General features: G+C 39.8%; 2 protein-coding genes across 3 annotated transcripts in view; both read right to left on the reverse strand.

The window, feature by feature from the left end:
- Positions 1-219: 219 nt before the first annotated feature.
- On the reverse strand, positions 220-11,039 carry ALDH8A1 (aldehyde dehydrogenase 8 family member A1). Its single transcript, XM_010116991.2, has 7 exons — positions 10,899-11,039; positions 6,856-7,003; positions 6,322-6,477; positions 4,745-4,894; positions 3,829-4,085; positions 2,835-2,996; positions 220-1,431 (listed from the first exon to the last, which is right to left on the reverse strand). The coding sequence occupies exons 1-7, from the start codon at positions 11,037-11,039 to the stop codon at positions 979-981; spliced, it is 1,467 nt and encodes a 488-aa protein (XP_010115293.2). The 3' UTR covers positions 220-978.
- A 3,582-nt stretch (positions 11,040-14,621) lies between these two features.
- HBS1L (HBS1 like translational GTPase) overlaps positions 14,622-24,977 on the reverse strand; it is a 60,984-nt gene continuing 50,628 nt past the window's right edge. For both annotated transcript variants that reach the window (XM_086743447.1, XM_086743446.1), the window contains exons 12-18: positions 24,823-24,891; positions 21,916-22,020; positions 19,809-19,899; positions 18,129-18,237; positions 17,423-17,523; positions 16,363-16,507; positions 14,622-15,274 (exon numbers count right to left, since the gene is read on the reverse strand). In XM_086743447.1, the coding sequence (XP_086599573.1) occupies positions 15,263-15,274; positions 16,363-16,507; positions 17,423-17,523; positions 18,129-18,237; positions 19,809-19,899; positions 21,916-22,020; positions 24,823-24,891 (632 nt within the window). In that variant the 3' untranslated portion in view covers positions 14,622-15,262. The remainder of the gene's footprint in view (positions 15,275-16,362; positions 16,508-17,422; positions 17,524-18,128; positions 18,238-19,808; positions 19,900-21,915; positions 22,021-24,822; positions 24,892-24,977) is intronic.

The following is a 24,977-nucleotide window of genomic DNA, read 5'->3' on the forward strand; positions in this document are numbered from 1 at the left end:
CACATCATGAAGGGCTGCTGTAAAAATTCAATAGCAACATAGCCATCTTAAGGTGCAGGGAATGGCGGGGAGCAAGGAAATGTGTATCCAACTTTATTTCTCGTTTTGTGGAATGTGAACAAGTTTGTGAAACACCTGATTAAAAAAAAATCTCTGTAAATGAATAAGGAAAAGTTGCCAGGGGTTTTCATTTTGGTGACAAACATTTCCAACAGTTAGTTCTCTTAAGAGACACTTCCAGTCTTTATTAATGAAGATGTAGCCAAGTCTTTGTGAAGGGATGTGAAAAACACCATCACTGAGGTCTAGAAGTGACAAAAGGCTGTAATTTCAAAATAGTCAGAGAACAAGTCTTAGGATGATTCAGCTGCGTACCATGAAACAGGTTATAATTAAAACATTTATTGTCTCCATGTATCATGAGAATTTCAGGACCCCATGGTTCAATACCACTTAACAGATGAAAGGCACTGCCTTAGGCGTTCAGTGTGCTGTAGCATTAGTCCTTCTCTGATATCGGTGAAGTGCAGTAAGGATTGGTACGTGGAACGTACTGCTTATAGTGGAAATGGGCTGATTCCCATTACAGTATCAGCCTCACAACATGCTTGCCACTTTGTCCCTCAAGGTAATTCACCAACCACAGGTACAGTCATATATCTTCCTTTCTCCAATCTGCCTTAAGGGGAAAAAGTTTTGAGACAGGAATACTCAAAAAACTTTACGATCCATAAGATAAGCAAGTCCTCTGGCTTGGGCTGGGTTAATTGTGGAGTCTGCACTGATCTTCTCATTTAACATGAAAGGCTGAATTCAACATTAGCATTTGGGATGACTGTTTTCAGCTGTCATTGATATTACTTGACCAAAGTTCAAGAAAAATATGGCCACAATAGCAGCCTGTGTTCCAGAAAGCCATTTATGGTAACACAAATTATTGTCATTTATTTTACCCTAAAATACTTCCATTGACATACGTCAGTGCTTTATTGTGATGGTTTTGACCTCAGTGAAGAACTCGTAGGAATCCTTTGCTCCCTCCCTTCCTATGCCTGAGGCTTTCATCCCACCAAAGGGCAAGTTCAGATCTCTAACAAGCCAGCAGTTGGTCCATACCAATCCAGCCTGCAGTCTTTGTGCCACCCGATGAACACGTCCCACATTGCTGGACCACACAGTGGCTGCCAAGCCATATTTCACACTGTTGGCTCTTTCAATCACTTCTTCTTCTGTGTCAAATGCTACCACACATGTCACAGGACCAAAGATCTCTTCTTGCATGCAACAAGATTCATCCTTGACCTCGGCAATAACTGTGGGCAACATGAAATAGCCTTTCTGGTTGCCAGTTGGGAGAGCCAAGGAATCCACTCCCTCTCCGCAGAAGACTCTGGCTCCTTCAGCCTGGGCTTTCTTCACATAGCTCCTTACCTGGGGAAGCAGCAGGAAAACATCACTGCTAAAGGACACCAAATCCTGAAGGTCCACCTCTCCAGTCTGGGCACACCAACAGTAACCTCTGAATATCTCCAACTGGATCACGCTGCCTTTACTTCCCTCCTAACAACAAAGGTCATTCTCTAGCTGGGTATTTCTTGCTGTAAAACACACTTTCTCTCTCTCTAAACACTCATTAGTCTAGCAGGCAACAGCACTGGCCCTTCTCACTAAGCATTCTCAAAAGCACAGGGCTCCTGGTGAAAACACAAGTGGTCCCAGAGCCTCCCTCCCTTCTTCCAGGAGCTTGGGTGGTTTACCACGTATCCCATGTCACGGTTCGCTCACTTACTCAAAGGGATCAGTAATATTTTTCTACCTCACAGGCAGGCTTGTTAAATGTTTACATGCCACTAGGATGATGAAGACATGAATGCTATAGAAAATCCCATCAATAAATAATTAAAGCTGTTTCCATGGCTGCTGCTATCACATGCTACCTTGAACACACAGGACACAATATTAATCTGCTTCTGCTGTCCTGAAATCATCGCCTGGTTTCCCTCCCTATAAAAACACCACAGAGATACCTCCAGGCTTCTTTCTCTTTTTCTTCTTTAACCACCTTGGTAGGTTAGACTCCTAAGTCCTCTGTGGTGCCACAGACCGAGGACCTCGGGGAGTGGGCATTTCTGCTGCTCTACTTCTGAACACCCCTGGAGAACCTGCTGAGGCATCAGGAAGCATGACACAGGTCTGGCTTTCTCTCTTACTCTGCAGTTTTCGGTCTGCTTCTTGCCTATGCTGATTATGTCAGATAGTTCTGGGATGTGAGCAACTGCTCTCCTGAACTAGGTCTGATTCTATAAAAGTTCGTTTCATATAAGACAATAAAGCAGACTATGTTTAACTGTGCACCATCCCAGCTTCCCTCTACACATACACAATTCCAAATCAGTGCAAGCAGTCCTAGGAAACTGTGTCTTGTACTCAATTTGCCAGAGTGACATAAAAATAAAACTTTTCCCTTATTAGGCAAATAAATGATCTCAGCAAATGCAATATTAAAATCCATTAAAATGTTGCTGAAGACTAAGATTGGTTAGTATAAATTCAGGATATAGATTTACACATTTTGAATTATTTCACTTCAAATGGGAAAAAAATATTTTTCATCATTTAAAATTATTTTCCCCATGGAGTTGATTTTTCTGGAGTAATCACGTGATCTCAGGCCACAGGCACCTTATAAAAAAGATACCTTATGATGGCTTTGAATCATCATCCCTGAGAGCTAATCTTGGAGAAGACATGGTCCTTTCCATACACCTCTGAAATCACATTTCATAGCCCTCCAAAAGATGCGATGAGATAATGTAAAATCCATGCAACATCACCTTTTCTAGATGCTCTTTACTTATTAGTGCTCCCACGTCGACTGTAGGATCTGAGGGGTTCCCAACCTTCCACTTCTTAGCCTCTGCCACAAACCTCTTCAAAAACTCACTGTATATGCCTCTCTGAACAAAGATCCTGGAGGTGCAGAGGCAGATCTCACCCTGCCAGAAAGAAACAAACAAGAAAAACAACAATATTACTTCATATTACATTGTACTATTGATGAGTACTAAGAGTCACATCCTGGAATGACACTTGTGTTCCTGGATCCTCAGGAGTGCAAACTACATTCACCAACACTGCCAAGTGGGATTTTTTTTCCCCGCATTATAAAGGAAAAAAAGGAGAAAAAGATAAACCAGCAATAACAGGATTGTACAGTAACTTACCAATGCAAATAAATCTGATTTTTGATTGATTACATGTTATCTTCTTCAACATTTTTCATAGGAAACGTGATTTCCAATTCTGAATGATCTCAGTCTTCATTTCCTGATAATCCCTTTCTGATACCAAGCTATTTTTCTCAACATTTGCCCTGATACAGTTTTATGGATTTGGTGATCTTTCCTGAGGGTGGTGATGAGGGAGGAAGAGGAATGTTGATAGAATTGCGGGGGGAGTCTCCTAATTTAATTACAGCAAATCAGCAAGCTTCCACTTACTTGCAGGGTGGGATCTAAAACAGCTGCTTTCTGGAAGGATAAGCCGTGTATCTATTTTGAGAGGGATAATGACATCTTGTTATTTTCTGATGGAGAAATCTGAAGGTTCTAGGAAGAGCCCTTTATTATTTTGTTGCTCTGCTTGAGGAATAATGATTTTTTTTTTCATATTTTTCTATTTACAGTTTGCGTATAACAAAGAATCTTGAAACAGACCTTGACAATTTAGGATTTGTATCCAAAGGTACTTGCACGCACACGCATACACACATGCTCTCAGACACACGCACGTCTCCCACTGCAAACAGGGGTAATAGGCTACAGACACCTGGTTGGCAAAGCTGGACCTCAGGGTCGTGGGGATGCACTGGAGCAAGTCGGCATCGTCAAAGACAATTGCAGGGTTTTTGCCTCCCAGTTCCAGCGAAAGCCTTTTGCAGTGTGGAGCACTTTTCTCCATGATCCGCTGAGCCGTCAGCGTGCTTCCCGTGAAGGAGATCAGAGGCACATCGGGATGGCAGACGAGGGCTTCTCCCGCCCTGGCACCCGTTCCAAACACCACGTTCACCACCCCGTGGGGTACTCCTGATGGAAATAAAGGCACACAGGCATCATACCCTTTCCTTTGCTCTGTGGGTTTAACTTCACTGTGTTTTGTCTCTGAAGTTAGAAAATTACCAGTAGCTCTAGGGTGCCAGAGACTGACTCCTAATTTACGTAGTAGCTGAAATGCATGATGTTTAATAACTCTGGGGAAAATGGGTTAAAATATAAGACCAATTCTACTGATCAGTCAAGCTTGCCTGCCATCCATCATGAGAGACTCAGTTTTCAGTCATTTAGGGAAGAAGCAGCTGTTCTCACAGTTTTTCTTAATAGGGCAGCAAATACAGCCACAACACAGGCATTGAGAGCCGGTTCTCACTCTCTTAGGCCCTCACGTTTCCTCTGCTGGCACCACAGACTTAGTACACTCTCAACTGGAGTGCAGGATGGGAAAAGGAAGCATGAAAGACTTCTCATGAGAAGATAGTGGAAAAAAAAAACTGGGCAATAAGCTGGAGTGGGGAGATGGGACAGTATAAAGACAGGGAGAGCTTTTTGTTCTCCAGTGCACCATTCAGCTACAGCGAACAGTCTTTCCCAAATTCTTTGAGCACTTTCTGATTTCTGCAACTAAAAAATGGTTGCACAGGCAAGCATTCCCACCTCGTTCCCTCTCTCTAGGATGCTACGGGATTTACCTGCTTTCTCCAAGAGCTTGCACATCATCCAAGCTGTGACAGATGTCATCTCACTTGGCTTGGCAACCACAGTATTTCCACATGCAATGGCAGGAGCTATTTTCCAGGTCAACAAATACAGTGGCAAATTCCAGGGACTGATTAAGCCAGCTACAAAGCAAAACAACAAAAGACAGGAGTTCAGTCTGCTGGGAGGCAAAACTCAATTCTCTAACCTCAAGCTATACAGCTATACACCAATACAGATTTATGAAGGGAATTTGGGCATGGCTTTTATTTCCAGACAATTGTACAACAAATTTTCAGCTAGGAACATGTCTCAGAGGCAGATAATTTTAAAAGATTTGTGCCAATGATCTTAAAGGTGACCAGTCAAACCCTCGGAATAAGTTTTACTCCTTCTTCAGGGCAGAATCTTATATTTTCAGCAGCTTTTTAGTGTTTTCTAGGGACCTTAATACAAAGTTAGCCATAAAAACTACGTACATCAGCTGGTCTCTGGCAACATTCTGTGTTAGTCGACAGCAAATTAAGGTAATGGGTGTTAGCGTCTTAGCTCAGATCACTCTTACTTTCTCTTGCTCTTTAGAGCTTCCACCCCGCTGTGTGCCAAGTTTAATACAAAAGAAGAGTATGCATAACACACAGAACATATTTTTCCTGATAAATTTTAGCCTAACTTACATGTGTCAAAGTTTATCAGGAAAAATGCTGCTTCCACCAATTGCTGAATGACTAGAATTTTTTTCAGTAATTGCCTTTAGTAATACTTTCACTTTACACATTTATAGGAAATAGTGAAAAACCATCTGTAATTGTTAGGTGTGATTGCTCACAAAAGCCACAAGATTTCTTGCTGTTTGATGGGGCAGATACAGTGAATGAATTTTCCTTATAAGCAATTTTACCAGAAGTACTCATGTTCTCCACTGCTCACAAAAAAAAACCAACCCTTTAAATAGGACTTCTAGGTTAGCCCATTTTATTTTTTAAATAATTCAGGTGTGAATGTGGAAGTTTATATATATTTAGATAAACCCCCTAATAATGGAATCATTACAGCTCCCTTACTCATCAGCTCAGCACAGCCACTTTATTTCTGGAGAATCAGCAGCACCTAGTGGCTCAGTTCAGCAATTCCCCAGCTAAAACGATTTAGTCCACCTGTGCACATTCCAGTCACAGGCTGCAGTGTCACCTTGCAAGCTGCTACTGCTCCCTCCAAGGCGAGGAGGATCCAGCACTCCCAGCAGGAGCAGCAACTCAATGCTTCCAAAGCCCTCACTGATCCGCAGCAGTAATACTACTTACCCACACAGACACACACGTACAAAACACAAGAGATATTTTGAGGGCGAGAGCTACCAGGTCAGAACAGGTGCTTTTTAAGGCATGTAAGCATTCTTTTTACCATGAAGCAGCACAACAGATTTTACATAAAGTTGCTTATGCTTTAGCAGACAGGTTGTGGTTAGCACCATGATTCAGAGACAATAAATGTTAGCTTTGGAGAAATCTTCCTCCCACACACCCACACCCCCCCCACACACACCCCCCCATATCCAGGAACATCATACCAACTCCCACAGGTGTCCTCGAGGTGTAATGCATGCAGCCCATGGCTGCCATCTCAGTGCACTCTGTCGTGTGATGAAGAATGGAAGAGGCAAAGAATCGGAAGTTGTACACGGCCCGAGGGATGTCCACTGTTCTAGCAAATGTAACGGTTTTTCCTGAAACATAAACAAGCACACTGCTGTGTTACCATGGGCAGAAACAGTGCTTTAAACTCTGCTCTGAAAGTACATTTTTTTGGGAAATGTCTTTTGTCCTGCACCCAAGTAGTCCCTGGCACAGTGCAACCACAGTCAAGGACAACAACTCCCCTGTAGTATTGCACTCCAAATATCTAACCACTGAAGTCAAAGTCAGCAATTCTGAAAAGCAAGAATGCCCTAGGAATCCAAAAATCAGCAAATTCTGCAAAGTTCATGCACATCAACTCCAATATGCTCCAACAGTTTATATCATACTAAAAATTTGGACCATACCCTCCACTTCAGTATTCAGCAAGACACACTATGTTGGAGATCAACAGTTCCAATTTTTACCCTGATCCTTTGACTCTGCTTGTGCAAATGCTTCCAGGTCATGTTCAATCAGGTCTGCCAATTTGTTCAGGATCTGAGATCTTTCCAACGGACTTTTTGAGGACCAAATTGGGAAGGCAACTTTGGCAGCTTTGACAGCAGCTTCCACCTAAAAAAGCAAAAGAGGGATGGTGAATGTTAATGAAAGGCCTTAGAAAGACTATCAAACAATCAGCAGATGAATTCACATTTGAGAGGTTAATAATCCAGATCACATTGCTGGGAAGATTGTATCTCTTCAGAGTTGTGACTATTGATAGTTTTTCCATTTTCATCTTCTCATAACTCAAGAAATATCATTGAAATTGAGTATCTAGAAAAGAAACTGTCCCTGTAACTCTTGCTTTTCTCTAAATTCCAGCAACTTGTGGGCAAGTCTCTAGGCCTAGAGGAAATGCTGGACTGGACAACTGGCACCAGCAAGTGCTGCTGGCCAAACCCATGCAGAATCTTCTTTCTCATGGGGGAAAGTGCAAGAATCGCCCAGAGCAAGTGCAGCCTCAGTCTAAACGTCCACAGTACTTGCAACGTGGGACGTCAGCCACACTGGGCAACGATGAAAGTAGGGGGTTGGGAAAGGAACACACTGTATGCCCTGCTAGCCTTTGACTTTCTCTTCCCTTTCCCCTGGCTAGTTCAAACAAGGACCAAGAATATATTTACCGAATAGACAGTCAGAGAAAATTTTTAATCTTACCTGATCACAGCTAGAAACTAATTAACACCCTCAGAGCAAAAAAGAAATTAAAAATTAGCTCCTTTCTAAACTCTTGAGGCTTAGTCAGTTCTCTCATCAGATATCTAATGAATTCTACAGATATGAAAGATTATTATATGCATTTATATAGATGTATACCAATCTTGCCAGTATTTTGCCCGAGATGTACATAACTGCTGCATGGTCCTTCAGTCTGACCTTTCTGAATAGTGGCAGACTACCAGCACTTTTCTGAAGCAGATTAGGCTTCAAAGGATTAAAATTCACCAGAAAACTTTCTCTCCCATCAATCATTTCCTCTGGGCTCTTAAATAGAAGTTACCTGCATCTATTGATTTATAAGTAGTTCCTTCTTGATGTTTACCAGCCTCTCAGATTACTGAAGATGGTTACCAACATCCTTCCATATTTTAATTAACTGCCCTATTTCTCAATTTTTCCTTCCTGTGTATCACTTCTATATTGCTTGCAATGTCTAATATACACATCAAAGTAGGCTTTTGGCCAAAGCTTTCATAGCTAGTTTCCCATAAGTTTTGCTCATAAATTTCTTCAACTTTTGGAAATCTGCCAAAGTCAATAAGTAGAAGAGTGCTGATGTACTATTAATCAGATCATCCTGACCTCTCCTACTGTCGCCATATTGCTGGTTCCCGTGCAGTCACCAAAGGCTCCTTTCCAACAATTCCACAAAACTGAGTTTCAAATTTGTTCCTTCAGATTGTGATGGGTGTTATAAAAACAATCACAAAATAATTTGTAGAAATTCCAATGAGGTTTTACTAACCATGGCACAAAAGTTCAAGTGGGTGAAAAAAAACCTTCCCCTCCATGCACATCAGAATTTACAGCCTCCCTAAAAATAAGGATCAGAGTTTGAGGGCCAGAATGATACTGGTATGGAGGCCAAGGTGGGAAAAAAAACCAGCTCACACCAGCTCACATGGATCACCGGCCAAGCTCAGAAAGGTAAACTATACTCTTTTGACTGCAGTTCGACAGCCTACTGGTGCAGGGGCCACAGGCGGCAGGCAGCCACCCCACCACCGGAGCAGGGTCAAAGCCGGCCTGGGAAAGGGGAACTGCAGCTTCCTGAGCCAGCCAGGTGCAGACGCCATGCTGCCCTGCTGAAAAGGTTCACCCTCTGTGAAACTATGCCACCTTTACTAATTAAGTTGTTCTTCCACCCTTCTGTCATTAGGTGCCATTGTGGTGCTGCTTCTCATCTCTTCTCTCCTCTGTGGCCTTTTCCACCAGGTGCTGCCGGCTTCAGGAGAGGGCTGGTGTGAAGTTAAGGCTATCTGTGTTTTTAACCTTCCAGTGGGTTTAAGAGGAAGGAGGAAAATGTTGCATTTTCATAGGCAGCAGAAGAGAAGATTAGCAAAAAGAAGGAATGAAGTGGCAGTAGATTGATCTGGAAAAAAAAAAAAAAGAGCAAGAGGAAAAAAAGGAGAGAGATTTGTACAGAAGAAGTCAAAGAGCATACAAAGGTTAAACAGCTACTTAGTTTGACTAGCAAAAAGCAGTAAAGACAGTCAAGTCACAAAGAAAACACACGTAAGAATTCAACTATGAACTCGTGTGTCTGAAACGTTTCCTTCTGCTTTCTTCTTCTGCACAAGGTAGACACAGAGAAAGAACACACAATCCAGGTCTGTCATAAAAGGTTGACACCAAAATACCCAAAACTGCCCTCAGGACATGACATTTGCTTTCCCGGGGGATGATGAACAGCAGCAACGTTCTTTAAAGAGAGATTTTTTTTTTTTAAGGAGGTATTTACCAGGACTAATTAGCCTTCACCAGCCTGTCTTTTGGAGATATAGGGCACCTGTTCAGCTTGCTTTGGTGCTGCTATTTGGAATTTAAGATATCTAGCTGGGGGACAAATTAACCCTTGAAAAAAAACATTCAGTGTTTTGGGCAGAAACAGCCATCGCAGCTGACCTGGTGTTAAATTCCAGGGTCAGTAACAGATTCACTGTCTGTCTCCATTCTGCCTTCTAATCTTCCACTCAAATTAACCAAGAAACATCCAATCAGGCATTGAAGCTTGCTAGAAACCAGCATCTCAAGTTCTTTGTTGAACCTGGGTCTAGATGCTTATTTTGGTATCTCTGGATACCCTCTAAGTAATATGCGATTGCATTTTCCCCTGCAGCACATTCCATCAGTCACCAGTGGATGCCAGCTCTGCAGGGCCAGACCTTCTTACAGCTGTCTAAAGGCAGGTCTAAAACACTCCTGGACTTTAAAAGTGTTTAAACTGCGTTCCCGCTGCTACAGACAGCCACTAACTTAGAAAGCTGTTAAGAGAAGTCAGTGCTCTTTAGTATATTTGAACTGTATCTCCAGAATGGCTGGAAGCCTACTTTTGTTAAGCTGTTCTGTTTTAATGATTTTGCAAATGAATGAATAGTAAGATTTGCACCTGCACATCAAAGAGGTCTTTTCAGGCATAATTAGGGTGAACTTACAGAGATGTATTCTAGCAAACTCAACCTGTTACTCTTTAACCCTTGGCCATCAGCATCTAGCAAATATTTACCCAGTTGAAATTACAGTGCAAAGGTTTCTGCTGAAAGAAGCAAAGAGAAAAGCTGTCAACAGGACTGAAATGCAAGTGAAGGGGACAGCTACACACAGTAGTAGTTTGTTTTAAAAAATGTTTTGAAAACTGTACACTACTTATCAATATTTTCCAAGCCTTTTGTGGTATCCAACCTTTTCCAGTCATTTCTCTGTTCAGTAAATCTGAAACACCATGTTGGACACACACTTGTAGGTCCCTTATAAAGCAGCATCAATAGATGCTGCAGCTCCGTAGATGAACGTCACATTGCCCATCCACACTTGAACATGTACAAGGTACCAGGAAATATAAGTTTATTTACAGACAAGATCAATAAACCCCTTTCTCTCTTACAGATTCTTTATACTTACAGCCAGTCTGAGCATTATTGCTAACTTATGCACAAGACATCTCCCACGTGAGCTGAAGGAGCTCCACTGAAATTATTAAAAGCTTTGTTGATTTATACCAGCCTAGAATCCAGCCTGTAATTTTCTAACAGCAAAATGTAAAAAAAAAAAAAAAAAAAAAAGCTGTATTCGCTGCCGCAGCAACAGATTACACAGAGCTAAAATACAATCAATAACTCACTCATTTAAGTATTGAAGTCTTCAGTGTTTTTCTGTTCTCTCACCTTCAGCCCCTCCTACTCAAAATATTAACGTTATGTGCACTTAACTTTTTTACTTCTTTGTGCATTTGGATCGTACTCACCTCTTCTTTGCCACTGTCTGGCACCCTGCAATAGACATCTCCAGTGGATGGATTATAAGAGTCTATATAGGAGGAAGAAGGAACAAATTTGCCACCTATAAAGTTTTCAAGCACTAAGAGAGCCTTTGAGTGAGCCATCATTAGCCACTTGCTTCATCTGAGAGTTTTTTTTGCTACGAGGCATCAATTTAGATTAGTAGGTCTGTACGTATTTGCACAGTGAGCCTGAACTCCTCCCCCTCTCTCTCTGTCTTCCCTGCACCGCTTGCTCGTGAGTGGGAACGAACCCTGGCAAAAACAGAAAAAAAGAGGAAAGGGGGAAAAAAAAAAAATACTGTTTCTGTGCACTTGGTTCTTTTCTAGGAGTTGAATCAGGGAGGAGGATCAGCTTAGTTGTTAGAAAACAACAACTCTGTCTACGGGAAATAAAATACTGAAGAAGGCAGAAAAAGAATAGTTTGACAAGGCATTTTCTCCCCATACCAGTTTTTTGAGGTACAGCCTGAGGACATTTTGCGACAAATATACAAAATTATTTGAGACCCAAACACCTAGCCAGGAACCTGCTCCTCACCATCAGCAGGCACAAAAGACATTTGGACTAGCATGTCTGCAGCTCACGTTCACTGCTTTGTCATCATCAATACTTTTCCTTGTAACTCCAAAAACAGCGCTTCTGACAAAAGATTTTAAACATAAACACTTTTTTTCCCAAAATATCCCCAGATATCAAACAATACAAGTGCAGCTTAGCAGCCCTTCGATTCAAAACAGTTAAGAAGCACAATCCTACTTGGCATACTATTTTATGTTGTCAGAAATATAGTTTTTAAAAAAAGAAGCAAGACATCAGCTTTCATGCTTTCCCTTCCATAGATATTCCAGTGGAAGCCACCTAACTGTACAGAAGCAGCCTGTTTCATATAATTAGGCCTTTCTTTAACTTCCCAAGAACTCGAACTGCCCAGTAAGAGCTATGCAAAAGACATTTTTCTCCAAGAGGAAATGCTTAGATTATCATATTGGTCTAAGAGTGCATGCCACCTCCTTGCGCTCCAGATACTCCAAACACTACATCCAGATTGGAGAGCAGTATGTTGTCACCAGGAGATTGTGAATATCTCAATCAGCAGTTTAGAAAGTTTTTGCACCCTAGACCATTGCCAAGCCATCTAGTTTATTGTGGATCAACATGCAAACACATTTTGATCCAATAAAGGTGATATGTTTTTGTTGTACAACAACAGACCAACCAACTGGTGCCTCTGGGCAGAGTTCAAATCAGTGCTGAAAGGCAGTGCAGTCATGCCGAAACTGGATTAGGTAATACCTCTGGCTCTCCCAAGCTACAAACTGGGAAAGTATGCAAGTAGCTTTTCTGTGGTCACAGAATACTGAGTCTCAAAATTTAATGCAACCGTGTAAGAAGGGTTATCAGAGATTCATGCCGTATCCACTTCCTTGTCCGCAAACAGCAAGGAATTCACCGAAGTCTTAAAACTGAAGACACATTCTTCTTCCCATTGTGCTTCAGCTGTCCCCTGAGCAAAAAGCAACCTAAACATTTTCAAGGTTTGAAGGCTGTTCTGGTTTTGTTAGTGAGGGGGAGCCTAAGGTGGTAGCTTCTGTAGGAAACTGCTAGAAGTCGCTCCCCTTTGTTCAGTGGACTCGGCTGGGCCTAGGGCAGACCTGCTGCTGGCCAAGGCCGAGCCAATTGGTAGCAGAATGTCCCGTAATAACGCCTCTGCGATAACGTATTTAAGTAGGGGAAAACAGGAAAAAGAGGAGGAGAAGATGTGACGCAGCTGAGCGGAGGCAGAGAGGGGGAGGCGCAGGCCTCATGGGCCTTGCAGGCCTCACCCTCTGGCCTCCCGCCGGGCAGCCGACTGGGCCCAACTCGGCCCGGCCTGGCTGCAAGAAGTAGAGAGGAGATGAGAAGTGAATAAGATGTAAAAAGGATCCTGAGAGGCGTCTGCCAGCCTGTTGTGAGGAACGGCTGCAGACGCCAAGGTCAGTGAAGAAGGAGGGGGAGGAGTAATACGGCTTCTGGCCAAGATTCCTCTGCAACTCGTGGTGAAGACCATGGTGGAGCGGGTTGTCCCCCTGCAGCCCATGGAGGTCCACGGAGGGACAGAGATCCACCTGCAGCCCGTGGAGGACCCCACGCCGGAGCAGGTGGAGGCCTGAAGGAGGCTGTGGCCCGTGGAGGGCCCGCTGGGACAGCTGTTCTAGAGGGACTGCACCCCGTGGAAGAGATGACCCACGCCGGAGCAGTTTCACGAAGGACTGTGGCCCGTGGGAGGGACCCCACGCTGGAGCAGAGGAGGAATGCGAGGAGTTCTTCCCCCGACGATGATACAGCAGCGTAAAAACAACGCGTGATGAACTGACCACGACCCCCATTCCCTTTTCCCACCCCGTGCCGCTCGGGAGGGGAAGGTAGTAGAGATAATGTTAAGCCCGGGAAGAGGGAGGGGTGGGGGGAGGTTATCTTGTTCCCTGTCTCATTCTCCTGCTAATTTTAGAAATAAATGAATAGTTTTCCCCAAGTCGAGTCTGTTTTGCCCGTGATGGTAACTTTAAGGATTTCTCCCCGTCCTTATCTCAAACCTTGAGCCGTTTTTCTTATATCATCTCCCACTATTCTCTCGGAGGGTGGGGGGAGTGAGAGAGAGACTGCGTAGTCTGGTCCGATCGGGGCTGAACTACGACAAAGGCAAGTTCAGGTGGGACAGGTTCAATGCAGGAGTTTGGCAGTACAAATTTCTGGAATCCAAGAAGTGCACTGAAACCTTCACAGCTGTCATGCTGAAACTGGTACATATTTAAATACAATTTCTGGACTATAAAAAGACAAATTCATAAGCTTCAGTTTAGGCAATAACAGTTTTCAGATATTTCAGATTCTTAAGATTTTACAAAACTCATTTCCACATAAAGCATTGCTGATACTTCTGCAACTGTGCATGCAGTCAACAGTACAATTTATATCTCTGTGGTCAAGTGCAGATATCTATTGAATTGTGAGCTAAAGCATGTGTGCAAAATAAGTTACCTACCAAAAAATGCATGTGGAAGGAGTAGGTATGGACCATACACGAGTTTGAACTAAATAACGATCATGGGCTTTTTGTGTTCTTCACTACACAGGGCAGCTTTACTTCAATTAACCTCAGCAACTGACGTTCTGGAGGGAGTACTTTAGTTGCTTCCCCACACAACTAACAAAGTAGAGTTGTCTACACCCTGCACTAACGTACACGTCCTGAAATATCTGAGGTCCGTCCTCTCACACTTCCTATTGAAAAAAAAAAATAATTCTTCCAAGCTGTAGTAAAGTAGGTGTCCTGACCTTATGCTGGAGGTGGCAAAAGGACCACCTCCTTTTCAGTTAGGAGGTTTCACCCACCCTAGCGAAAAGCAGGAAGGAGTTACAGGCTTGAGTAAGCACAACAATCTGATACTAGCATACATCCCAAGATTAAACTGCCAGCTTTTGTTCAAAAGAGCACTAAGTCTGGATGAGCGAGATGTCTATGTGCAGTAGCTGCGTTGAGTAACGTAAGTAAAACTGAAGTTATTTCCACAGAAGGACAAGTCGCATGCCAGTTTCGCATTTTAATTCATGACTTTACTCTGAAACTTCTGAGTTATGGAAAGTAAAGAATGATTTAACACAATTTAGATGTGTTTAAATATCAAAAGATGAAGGAGACAAAAATTATGCTCAGACAAAGTCATTTTATTATTCTTACAGTTTAAAAAATAATGTTAGCCAATGTTGGCACTGCTTCCACTACACAGCAAAAGGAGCTTTATTTTTTTAAATAAATTTTGGGACAGGGAAAACAATCCCAGGATAATACTACATGCCATTCTCCTGAAACCAAAGCAAATAGTTCTTTTTTTTTCCCTGAATATGCATTCAACTCAAACCTAAAAATATATTAGACCAATAAAGTTACTTTACTGAATTAATGTGCAGCAAAAAAGCAAATCAAAGAAAATATGTAAACAATTTATGTCTGGAAGGAGTTTGTTTCATGATGATTCGTCACCTTTTTCTCTAATTCAACTTTCTAAGGTTTTTCCATCAAGCTTTCTAAGGGCTAAATTCCACATGGAGAAACACATGAGATTCTTGAGATCGAGAAGTGCAACATTAGCAGTTCTTTGTCAGTTGGCATCTTGTTCTGCAGTGGAGAGACTGATGAAGGGCTCCCCTCACGATTTAACTTTTGTCATCATCATCTTCTCCTCAACTAATTGCACTTGTTCCTTCAACTGAAGTAACTGGATTCTTAAACAGAAGTTTGAATATCTCATTGCATTTTGGTTGGATGGTGGAAGTTCTGGCACCACTGTCATTCTTTAATCTAAAAATATAAGCAAATGGAAAAAACTCTATGGTGAAAAATGAAGTACTAAACATAAAATGATCACAGCTTTTTTCAACATGATATAGTTAGCTGTGAAAAAAAATAAATCTTTTTGCTCTGAAATGCTCTGGGAACAAGATCACAAGTACTAAAATAGCAATTCCCACAATTCTACGAACATCGGTTATCACAGATCTAAATAGGACCCCATTCATTTCAAGTTAAACTTAATGAAAAATGGGTGCAAGATTAAAGCCCTAATTCTGGATCCTATTTAAGACCAGACGGATTGTTAAGAGCATTTAAGATCCATAAGGCCCAGAGCCTCTGACAGACATAGCACATCACTCCTATATACACAGGGAGAAGCCACAAATTCTCACACTCTAGTTCCAAATTTTGACATTGAATGACTCAGCTTTAAGTCTCAGTATCAGAATTTGCTTAGTGACTAAATTGCTCTCCATCAAGTCCAGAGTTAGAACTTAAATTCTAATCCAAAAATCATAGCAAGATTCTTTTAAAGTGACAGATAGGGGAACATCCTTTTTTTTTTTTTTTGCTCCTAATAGAAGGCAAAAAATAGATATTTAGCCCCACTGCATTTGCAGCTTCTCACTCACACAGGAACAGAAAATGTCTATAGGCATTGGTAAGAATCAAATGTACAATTATCTTTAACGATAACAGAAAAAGATCTGGGACCTAAACTAGCCACAGTAAAAATGGCCAACACACACTTCTTATTTATAAACTACTTCCAGTATATTTATACAGGCAATTCAATTTCAGAAGGATTATTTGATTTCAATATGTTAAAATAGCGAAGGGTTATTTAACTCGAGAGGAGGAAAAATGCACAACATCAAAAATTCGAAAGAGTAATTTTTGCTCCTAATAAATTTGACAGAACTGTGGCAAGGTTTCCTCACATCTTGCTGAAGCACTGTCTCTTTTTCAGCAGAATAAACAAACTTTTTAGGCCAAAGGGTGTAAAACAGGTTTTGACCATAAAAACTAAATGCTATGTGAAAGTTAACACCATTCCTTTACAGTATAGAAAGTCTGTCACAAAAATGCCGTACCTCTGTGACAACTCCTGCAGCAATAGTGGAACCACTGTAGCGTAACATAAACCTCCCAAGCTCTTTAAAATCTTTATACAACTCTAGAGCAACAGGTCTTTGAGTTTGCAGTTCTATTAGAGCATTCTGTCCTTTAGTCAAGAACCTGCAGGTAAATAAGCAGAGAACACTGTTGTAAATAGATGCATGCATAAATGCAAAAGAGAACAAAGAATAAATGGATAAAATCAACTTAAAAAGCCAAAAGTATAATGACCTAGCTTGATTTCAAGTATAACCCAAGTCATCAGACTGAAAACTCATTTCCCTGGAACATACCTTTTAAAAAGGCATCAGAGTTTTCTTTAAAAACTTCTAGAGAGGGGCATCCACCACAACGTCTAGCAAATTGTTTTCAAGTTAATTATCTCATTAATACCTACTTGTTCATGTCTATCAAAAATCAAGTCTTGTTTCAAACCCAATGACTAAAGAGCCAATTTACTGCTCTGTAGAAGTAATGATTTTTCTTCTCATTACCTTTCAGCAACAGTTTCAGCCATACAATTTCTGGAAAAGGATTATTCTCATATCGTATATATCTAATAGCATTTCTGCCCAAATACAACTTTAAATAACTAGAGGGATGTTCCCATAATTTAACTTCTATGGGAAGTCTACATCTTTTTTCTCGAACCCACTATCTAGTCAAGTCTATTTTAGACAGTAACTCATCTCCAGAATTATAGCAAGGATCCCATGCTATTACATGCTATGTGGAGACCAAAAAAAAAAAAAAAAAAATCCTTTAAGTGCAGGGCTGGTGATCTAGGATTCAGCCCTATTCTGCAAGTGACCTTAGGTAAGTCATTTTACTTCTGAGGTGCTCAGCATTTATCAAGTGGGCAGAAGGTTTTTCACTCTGTAAAGCACTCTGAAATCTAAACATGAAACCAACTTAACAATGAAAGCATATTTGTATAAACACATTATTGTTTCATAATAGAACCTGCTTGATACCATATATTAATCAAAAGCCAGCCCATCTCTTGAGTAATTGTTGACCATCCAAAACACTTACTTAGGTTTTTTCTTTGTCACTTCACCAGTGCTTTTGTGCAGGACACTCAACAGTCTTCTAATAGTAGCAGGTTCACTTACAGTTTGATAGTGTAAAAGCACCTAAAAATATTTTTTTTTCAGTTATTAAACATTCTACACTAATCAGAAATCCTAGGTGTTAATACTTGAAAACATCAACTTCTTTTAAGACTGATTTTTTAAACAAATGCTTATAAAACTTCTCTCACAGGAGTGTCTGTCACATTCAGTAACTATTCCTAGTTCCTAAACTTTCCTAGACATACATATATGACACAAAGGTCATGTATTAATTCATCATAAGTACATTTTTCATTCTTATGTGTTTTGCTTTTGCCACTTCAGTGCAGTTCTGTAGCATGAACTGATATTTTATTTATTTTTGATACGTAGCTTACAACTAAGTGCGTTGTTATACTCCTACAAGAGGCGTAAGCTTTCTAAAGGACAGCCTAGCCTGACTGCGGTGGAACTCATGTTCTCTGAAATGGCTCAGCTATAAGAATTTGCGTAAGCAGCCACAATAGCCCCTTACATCCTCTTCAGATTACAGAAGAATCTGTTCCCTTCGGAGAGACAGAACCACTCCTGGATGCTAAATGCCTCTTGTATTTGGGGGGTCAAAGATGGAGAGGAAAAGCCCTGAGCAACCTGTAATGAACATAGGAACTTTCACAGAGACTTACAGGAAATCCTTTAGTGATTGGAACCTCAATATTGAAGATGAGAACCCGAGCTCTGAAACGAGTGCAAACTTTAATGGGTTCCTTCGGATCACAAAATACACAGCCAACACTACAGGAGAGGACAACAGAAGAAATTATACATATCTCAACATACAAGTGTAAATACTTCTCTTTTTCCAGTGCAGTGATTAAGACAAGCAAAGCAAAGACAATACCACTTTAATATAACTGGGGGGGGGGGCGGGGGGTGAAAATCAGGAAAACAGTATTAAAGCCTGTAATGAAATTAATTCCTAGATAATGTCTACGGTATTTTGTGGGTATGCATGAAGAGGTCTGTCTAGTTCAGTGAACAATTACGTCCATTGCTAATCAGTTTCTAAAAATGTCACTGTTTCCTGTGCGTAGGTACTTTGAAGAATTAGACTTTCATTCAGAGATTAGTTGTTCCAGATCAATAGCATAAAATACTGCAGGGTGTCCAAAATTGCAGTGCTGCTGCCTGTAACTCAAGTAATTTGTGGATAAAGGAACATCGTGATCAGGGCTCTTAAAAATTAAGCTCTCAGCAGCACTGATTTCCAAAAAAACTCTACGAATCAATAAGGTAGACTAGACACAGCTTTTTCACAGTGCCTTGTTGTAGTCATCTAAAATGAAAGGAAAATTAATCCCACCCAGAAAGATATGACTGAAGAGAACAAACAGGATGATTAAACATATACATCAGATGTAATCAAATTTCACCGATATCAAGAGGACTTAAAACTTCATACCTTTTCTCGGCAAATCTAACATAACTCCAAAAGATGAATGACATCAGGGTAACTAATTGACTCAAGCCTTCATTCATCAACTAGAACAAGACTTTCCCTCCCCCCATTTACCACCGAGAATCACACCCCGTTAAGAAATGGCAATACAGGAAAGCCTGTCCTTTTCCCTTAAAAGTAGAGCATAAATTGCAAAACTATCAATGCAAGGGGTTTTTTAAACAGTAGCTTGAAAGCTTGCTGTCAGAAGACCAACTAGAACTTAAAAAAAGCTGAACAAATTATGGATCCAATTGTCTGGCCTGAACAACAACTGACACTGTCCTAAAAGCTTGAGGCTAATGCTTAGCATGAAACCTATAGGCTGAAATAGACACAAAGAGATTTGCTGTGTCTCACTGGATGACAAAAAAGGTCAGCAAAACATTTACCAAACCAAATGTTACAAGCAGCTAAATGTGTTGAGTAAACAGTTTCCATCAATTCCACTTGTCCAGATTTACTTATTGGTACGCAATGGCAATTGTTTGGAAGTGTTTTGTTAGAATGATTTATGATTCAATAAGCTCTTAAAAAAAAAATCTTTGGTTTTATTTAGCAATAAGGATTTACTTAATTTAGCAATTAAAATGAACAAAAACAAGTCCTAAGGAAAAAAGCTTTGAAGGTCACCAGTGTCAGCATTGGGGCAAAGTACGAAAACTAACAGTATTCTTCTGCCGTTGTACACGTAGCAGATGTTTCCAACGTTTGTGCATGCAAGCCAGGTGATATGCATCACTTAGGTTTTAAATATCCTGGTAGCCACATCATTCTTCAAGTAAACCGCTGATTGTTAAGTGTAATAGTTATAAAGCTTTTCATTAAAAACAAACCGTTACTTAGACTGAAACCCAGTTTTGCTCACTTGATTTTGATGATATCCATGCCGGTCAAAGTGAGACTAACGTGATCTCCTGCTGCAGCCCAATCAACTGGTTCATCGTGCAATGTGATTCCTGGAAATGAGTAAGAACAGAACCTCACAGTGAAGTACCTAGATTCTGAGCTACAAACAAACAGCTCTGTTTGGGCCATTTGTGCTTCATCAACCATTACTCATCAATTTTCAGTATGAATGGGTTGAGAGTAAAAGCTTTATAACTGAGAAGACTGAGGAGGCTTTTTCCCCGCCTTGGTGAGGACTCACTATTCTCTCACTCCACCCTACACAACAACATGGCTTTATTTAAGCCAGAGGAGGGGACCTAGCACTTGTCACACAGCGCAGATGACGCAGTCCTGAAAATGCCGTAGTACTAATACCTCCATATCTGCCCCACCCATCCTTTGAGGCACACGCACACCCTAGACCGCATCTTTCATATACTTAAATGGTACTATGTCAACTTTCATTTACCTTAAGTGGGTTTGCTGACTCTTTCATAAAAAAAAAAGCGTAACTGATGTCTTCTGTTCATGACATCGCTTCTATTAGAAAGCATCTTCAAAAGTAATTTTATTCTGATTTTAATTGCTTTAAAAGACAACCTGCCTGGTGGGTGAGGACAAAACTAATTGCTCCTGACTTAACATTCTGAGGCTTCTGGTAGACACCAAGAAGGAAAGAAAGAAAAAAAAAAAAACCCACTTTTTATAAATACCACACACATTTATAGGATCTCATTACATTTTGCTACAGATTGTATTTATTGATTTGCAAATCTGTTCCCAAAATCACTTGTCAGAAACATGCCAGAAAAGTATCATTCAACTACAAGCATGTTAAGTACTGTTTTTTAAGCAGCGTTGATAATTATTTCACACATATCTATCATTCTCACAGAATGTGAAACTCAGTCTCTTTAAATGAAAAACTGGAATCCTAACATGCACACTACCTTTAGTAAATATTGTACGATAAATTAAATAATCTCTTCTTTACATTAAATACAAATAAGACATGCTTAATAAACCAATATCCCCAATCTTCACCTCCATTTCAGCCATATGAGAGGCAGTACAAAAGAAAAGTCATGGAATTGTACCATTGGGGATACTCAGACAAAATACATCTTTTTCTATGCTACTTCCTCCACTCCCAGAACAGAGGACTACAGTGGTCTGATACCCATATTAATCCATGTTATTGTAACATTCCTGTGCATGCAAACACTATATGCATACAACCTTATAAAGAGGCACACTGAAGAGCTTCCCAAATTAGCATTGAATGAGCTAGTTCTGGAACAGAACAGGACAGTTGAACCAGCACATTGCTGAATTCAGCTTAAATAGTTAGATACAGAAACCTATTCATTTATTTCGAGGGCTAATTTTTTTATTCATTGGTCACTGCAGGAAAATCATACATTTTATCTTTCTGTTTGCATATAGAACAAAAACAACTGCTGTACAAAGACAGCAAGCTTAATCGGGAAACAGCTGAATATTTAGTGTCTTTACTTAGCTATTCCTCTTTTCAGAAGTCAAATGTATTAAAATTTAAATCCAATTTTCTTCTCTTTTATTGTTGCTCAGGAAAACTATATCCTGAAAGTTTGTGTATTATGAAAGGATCAGAGACAAATTACATTAACATCAAACAGCAGAGACTTAATTCTCCAGCTTTTCCATATCTAATTCATAAGATTAATTTCTAAAGGTTGTTCAACATCTTCACAATTCCTAACAGCAGTAACACTCCACAGCAAAGCATGTACTGCATATCTTTATAGACATTGCTGGAAGTCAGATGTTTTAACAAGTTCTTCATAAAGCAATGTCAAAAGTCATGAGGCTATAACATTTGGAATATCTGATATGGTAAAAAAGGTAAAAAAAAAAAAAAGCAAGATTTCACATACTCTTTGTAGACACATTTATACAGACACAGTCACATCTAAAGAAATTCGTTTTATGCTTTCACATTTTATGTTTGACAGTTAGTATCAGTTTGACAGTCTGTTACCATTTCAGTAACTGCTTCTAGCCCAGTATTGACCTGAAAGTAAACACACTTCTGAAGACCGTACCTTTTGCGGTGCAAGTTTCATTTGGAGGCATTGCCAGAAGTCGTTCTCCAACTTGAATATAGCCTGCTTCTATTTTACCAGTCACACAAAAACCTGATCCTTGGTCTGTAATAAACACAGTAATAATTACTAAAAACTTTATAAGGTTTATTTCCCAGCGCAAGTTAGCCCTTCAGCTAATGCACAGGTAAATTTTTAATATAATGAAGATGGGTTTTTTTTCCCCAGCAGAGTGTTCAGTACTTGCAAGTTAGCCAGCTGTGCATCATAATGAAAATGAAACATTAAATTCAAAACCTCTAGATTTTAAGTTTTTCAGAACTAAGGGAGAAATATCCTTCTTTAAACAAATACATGAATAAATATTTTTTAGTTTTTTAATATTAGACTAAGGCCCTTAATTTCTAGCAATATTATTTAATTCAGCACTTTCTCACTACAATCACACATTAAAAACCATACCACAGATCTCTCATAAAAATTCTCATGCATACAGGTGCAAATTCCTATGCTATTTACTGTATAACTGAATCAGAATCCTACATGCTCTGTCTGCATATTACTTTTACTCCTGGAAAGTCAAAGATTGATTCAGTCCTATTTAATACAAGCAGCTATTCTAAGTGTGGATGCCTAAGGTATTTCTGAATAAAAGATCTGCAAAGTTTTTCTTCTTCAATGTCCTAATACTCTGTTCATTATTTGAATGATATGGCAGTTATTTTCAATAGATGTGCTACATATGCACATACACCTTAAGGAATGCCTCATCTCCTTAGCATGTGTTTGCAGGTATGTTTAAAAAAAATCCTCTGAACTGATTCTACAAGGACATTTTCAGTATCCACACAAACAACAAATATGCCTTTTGCTGAAGATTAGAATTTAGTGGTAAGCAAGCAGAATCAAGAACCATTTCTCTTTTTTTTTCACATCATCACCAGCTCTGGCTTGGTAAACCAGTGTGGTATTTGAAGCTTCGCCCTCTCCCACACTAATTGCTTCCTGCAAATATGTCAAGTTCCTTCAACTCCCCATGAAATCAACGCAAGTACAAAATGGATAGTGGGGGACAGAATCAGGGCACAAAAAAATGGCCTGATTCCTGTATATCATGGTACTTGGGTTCTGCCAGGACATGTTCTTCCCATCAGGATTTGCTGCTGGACAAGACTTTTCCAAGGTCAGGTCAAGTCATACCCTAGACAGCATTATAATATCTTAAGTGGGGACTGATGCAGCAGTGAAGGAATTTACAGAGACCTCTTGGATCAAGAGATAGTTTCCCTGGAGAGAATATTAGGAGGCTCTCTGGGGAACAACAGCTAAAATCAGGCTGAGGAGATGAATCATATGCGTGGGTAACCTTAATAAATAAAGGGGTTTTCCAAACTACGTAAGAGTACACACTCAGCACTCTCACTTTTTACACACTTCTATGGACAGCTTCTCCTGAGCACGCACAGGGACTGGAACAGAGATGAGAACAACTGTTGCTTCATGTACCCATACCTGTAGCTACTTCCTCTGCTTGCATCCAAGTTAATTAAGTTTTGAGAACACAAAGTAAAAAAAAAATAGCCTAAAAAACACCTAAAAGGCCACATTTAGTGATAAACCCCGTATATGTAAATCAAGTCCCTTCCAAAGCCTTTATTTTTTTTGCATAGTTTAGCAAAAAAATCACTTTTTCACAGAACAGATTTAGTCAAAATTGCTCATTTTGTGAAACTTAGCTCAACACAAAAATGATTATGGCAACAAAAAAAGTTACAATACTATTTTGAAAGATCTCAAACAATAATCCTAACACTTTCCCACAGCTCAAAAAAAACCTAAAAAAAAAAACCTAAAAAAAAAAAAAATACAGTGACAAACTAGATGACAAAACTAGTGGTAACACACTACGTTATTCTCATGCAATGTTTCAATATTTAACATTATGGCTTCAATATGTTAATGTCAGCTAACCCTGGACACACACAGAATCTAGTGTTTTCTCAGAGACCCACATGAAAATTGCACAAAACCCATTTTTCCAATTACAATCAGTATTTTATCTGGTTTGTACTTCCTCTATAAACAATCTATATATTAATTAAGATTTCTCTTAAAATACAAATTTCAATAATAATGTTTGATTACAAATATTTACACTCTTTAAAATCCTGCTGTCATTCAGTTTGCAATATTTCTCAAGGGACCTACGGAACATTTCAAATGGGATGAATGTCACAAATCTTATTTCTTCTAAATCACCTGTAAATGTAAATGCATTTAACTGAAAAAAAATGTCAAGTTTACCATGAAAACCTTGAGGGCTGAAGGCAGTCTATTTTCTCCAGACAATGGGAATAAGAACTGTTTGTAGTTACTTGCTGTCCATGTCTCTATTAGTGCTAGAGAATAGCCAGCTGCTTTTTATTAAATTCTTTTCTTCCACCTTGCCCCTCAAATTTTTTACATGAAAATGAAGGAATTTATCATTACTTACAGCTACAACAATGAAGATAAAAGAAACAAGTCAAACTTTTTTCAAATCTAGGCGTGGACAGTAAAAGAGTCTAAAGTCACACTCAGATGATGTTTGAGAAACATTCATCTAGGCAACAAGAACCAGTTTGGGAAAGATAAACTCCCAAATTCTGTCCCACAGAACCATTAACTCATTACATAGCCAATTAGCTGGTCATGCAGCTTTTCTTCCTCAGTTTCTTTTCCAGGGTGTTTCTCCTTCAACAGTACTAACTAAAATTCAACAAAGAGCAGTGCTTGGAAACTTACTATTCCTGTTCAAGACAATTGATACACATAAAGCCTCTACTTTTAAGTCTTATTTTAACATCACTTTTCAACACTTGTGTTAAATATCAGTGAAATGATCGTGAAAATATAAAAATAACCAACCTTTAAAAACATCAGCAACACACAGCCTAAATGGTTTATCCACTGATCTCTGTGGTGGCTTGAAAGAATCTGCAAATAAATTATAAGACCTTTTAGAATTTCTGTATTCAACAACTATCTCAACATTTTCTCACTTAGTGATAAATCAACTATAT

This window comes from Chlamydotis macqueenii, chromosome 3, assembly GCF_036417535.1.
Source record: "Chlamydotis macqueenii isolate bChlMac1 chromosome 3, bChlMac1.mat, whole genome shotgun sequence".
Taxonomy (NCBI): Eukaryota; Metazoa; Chordata; class Aves; order Otidiformes; family Otididae; genus Chlamydotis; species Chlamydotis macqueenii.

Coding starts and splice junctions, on each gene's coding strand:
- ALDH8A1 (XM_010116991.2), bottom strand. CDS start 11,039: ATGATGGCTCACTCAAAGGCTCTCTTAGTGCTTGAAAACTTTATAGGT. Junction 4,086..4,744: donor CAAGCTCTTGGAGAAAGCAG/GTAAATCCCGTA, acceptor TATTTCCATCAG/GAGTACCCCACGGGGTGGTG. Junction 1,432..2,834: donor GTAAAGAGCATCTAGAAAAG/GTGATGTTGCAT, acceptor CTGCTTCCCCAG/GTAAGGAGCTATGTGAAGAA.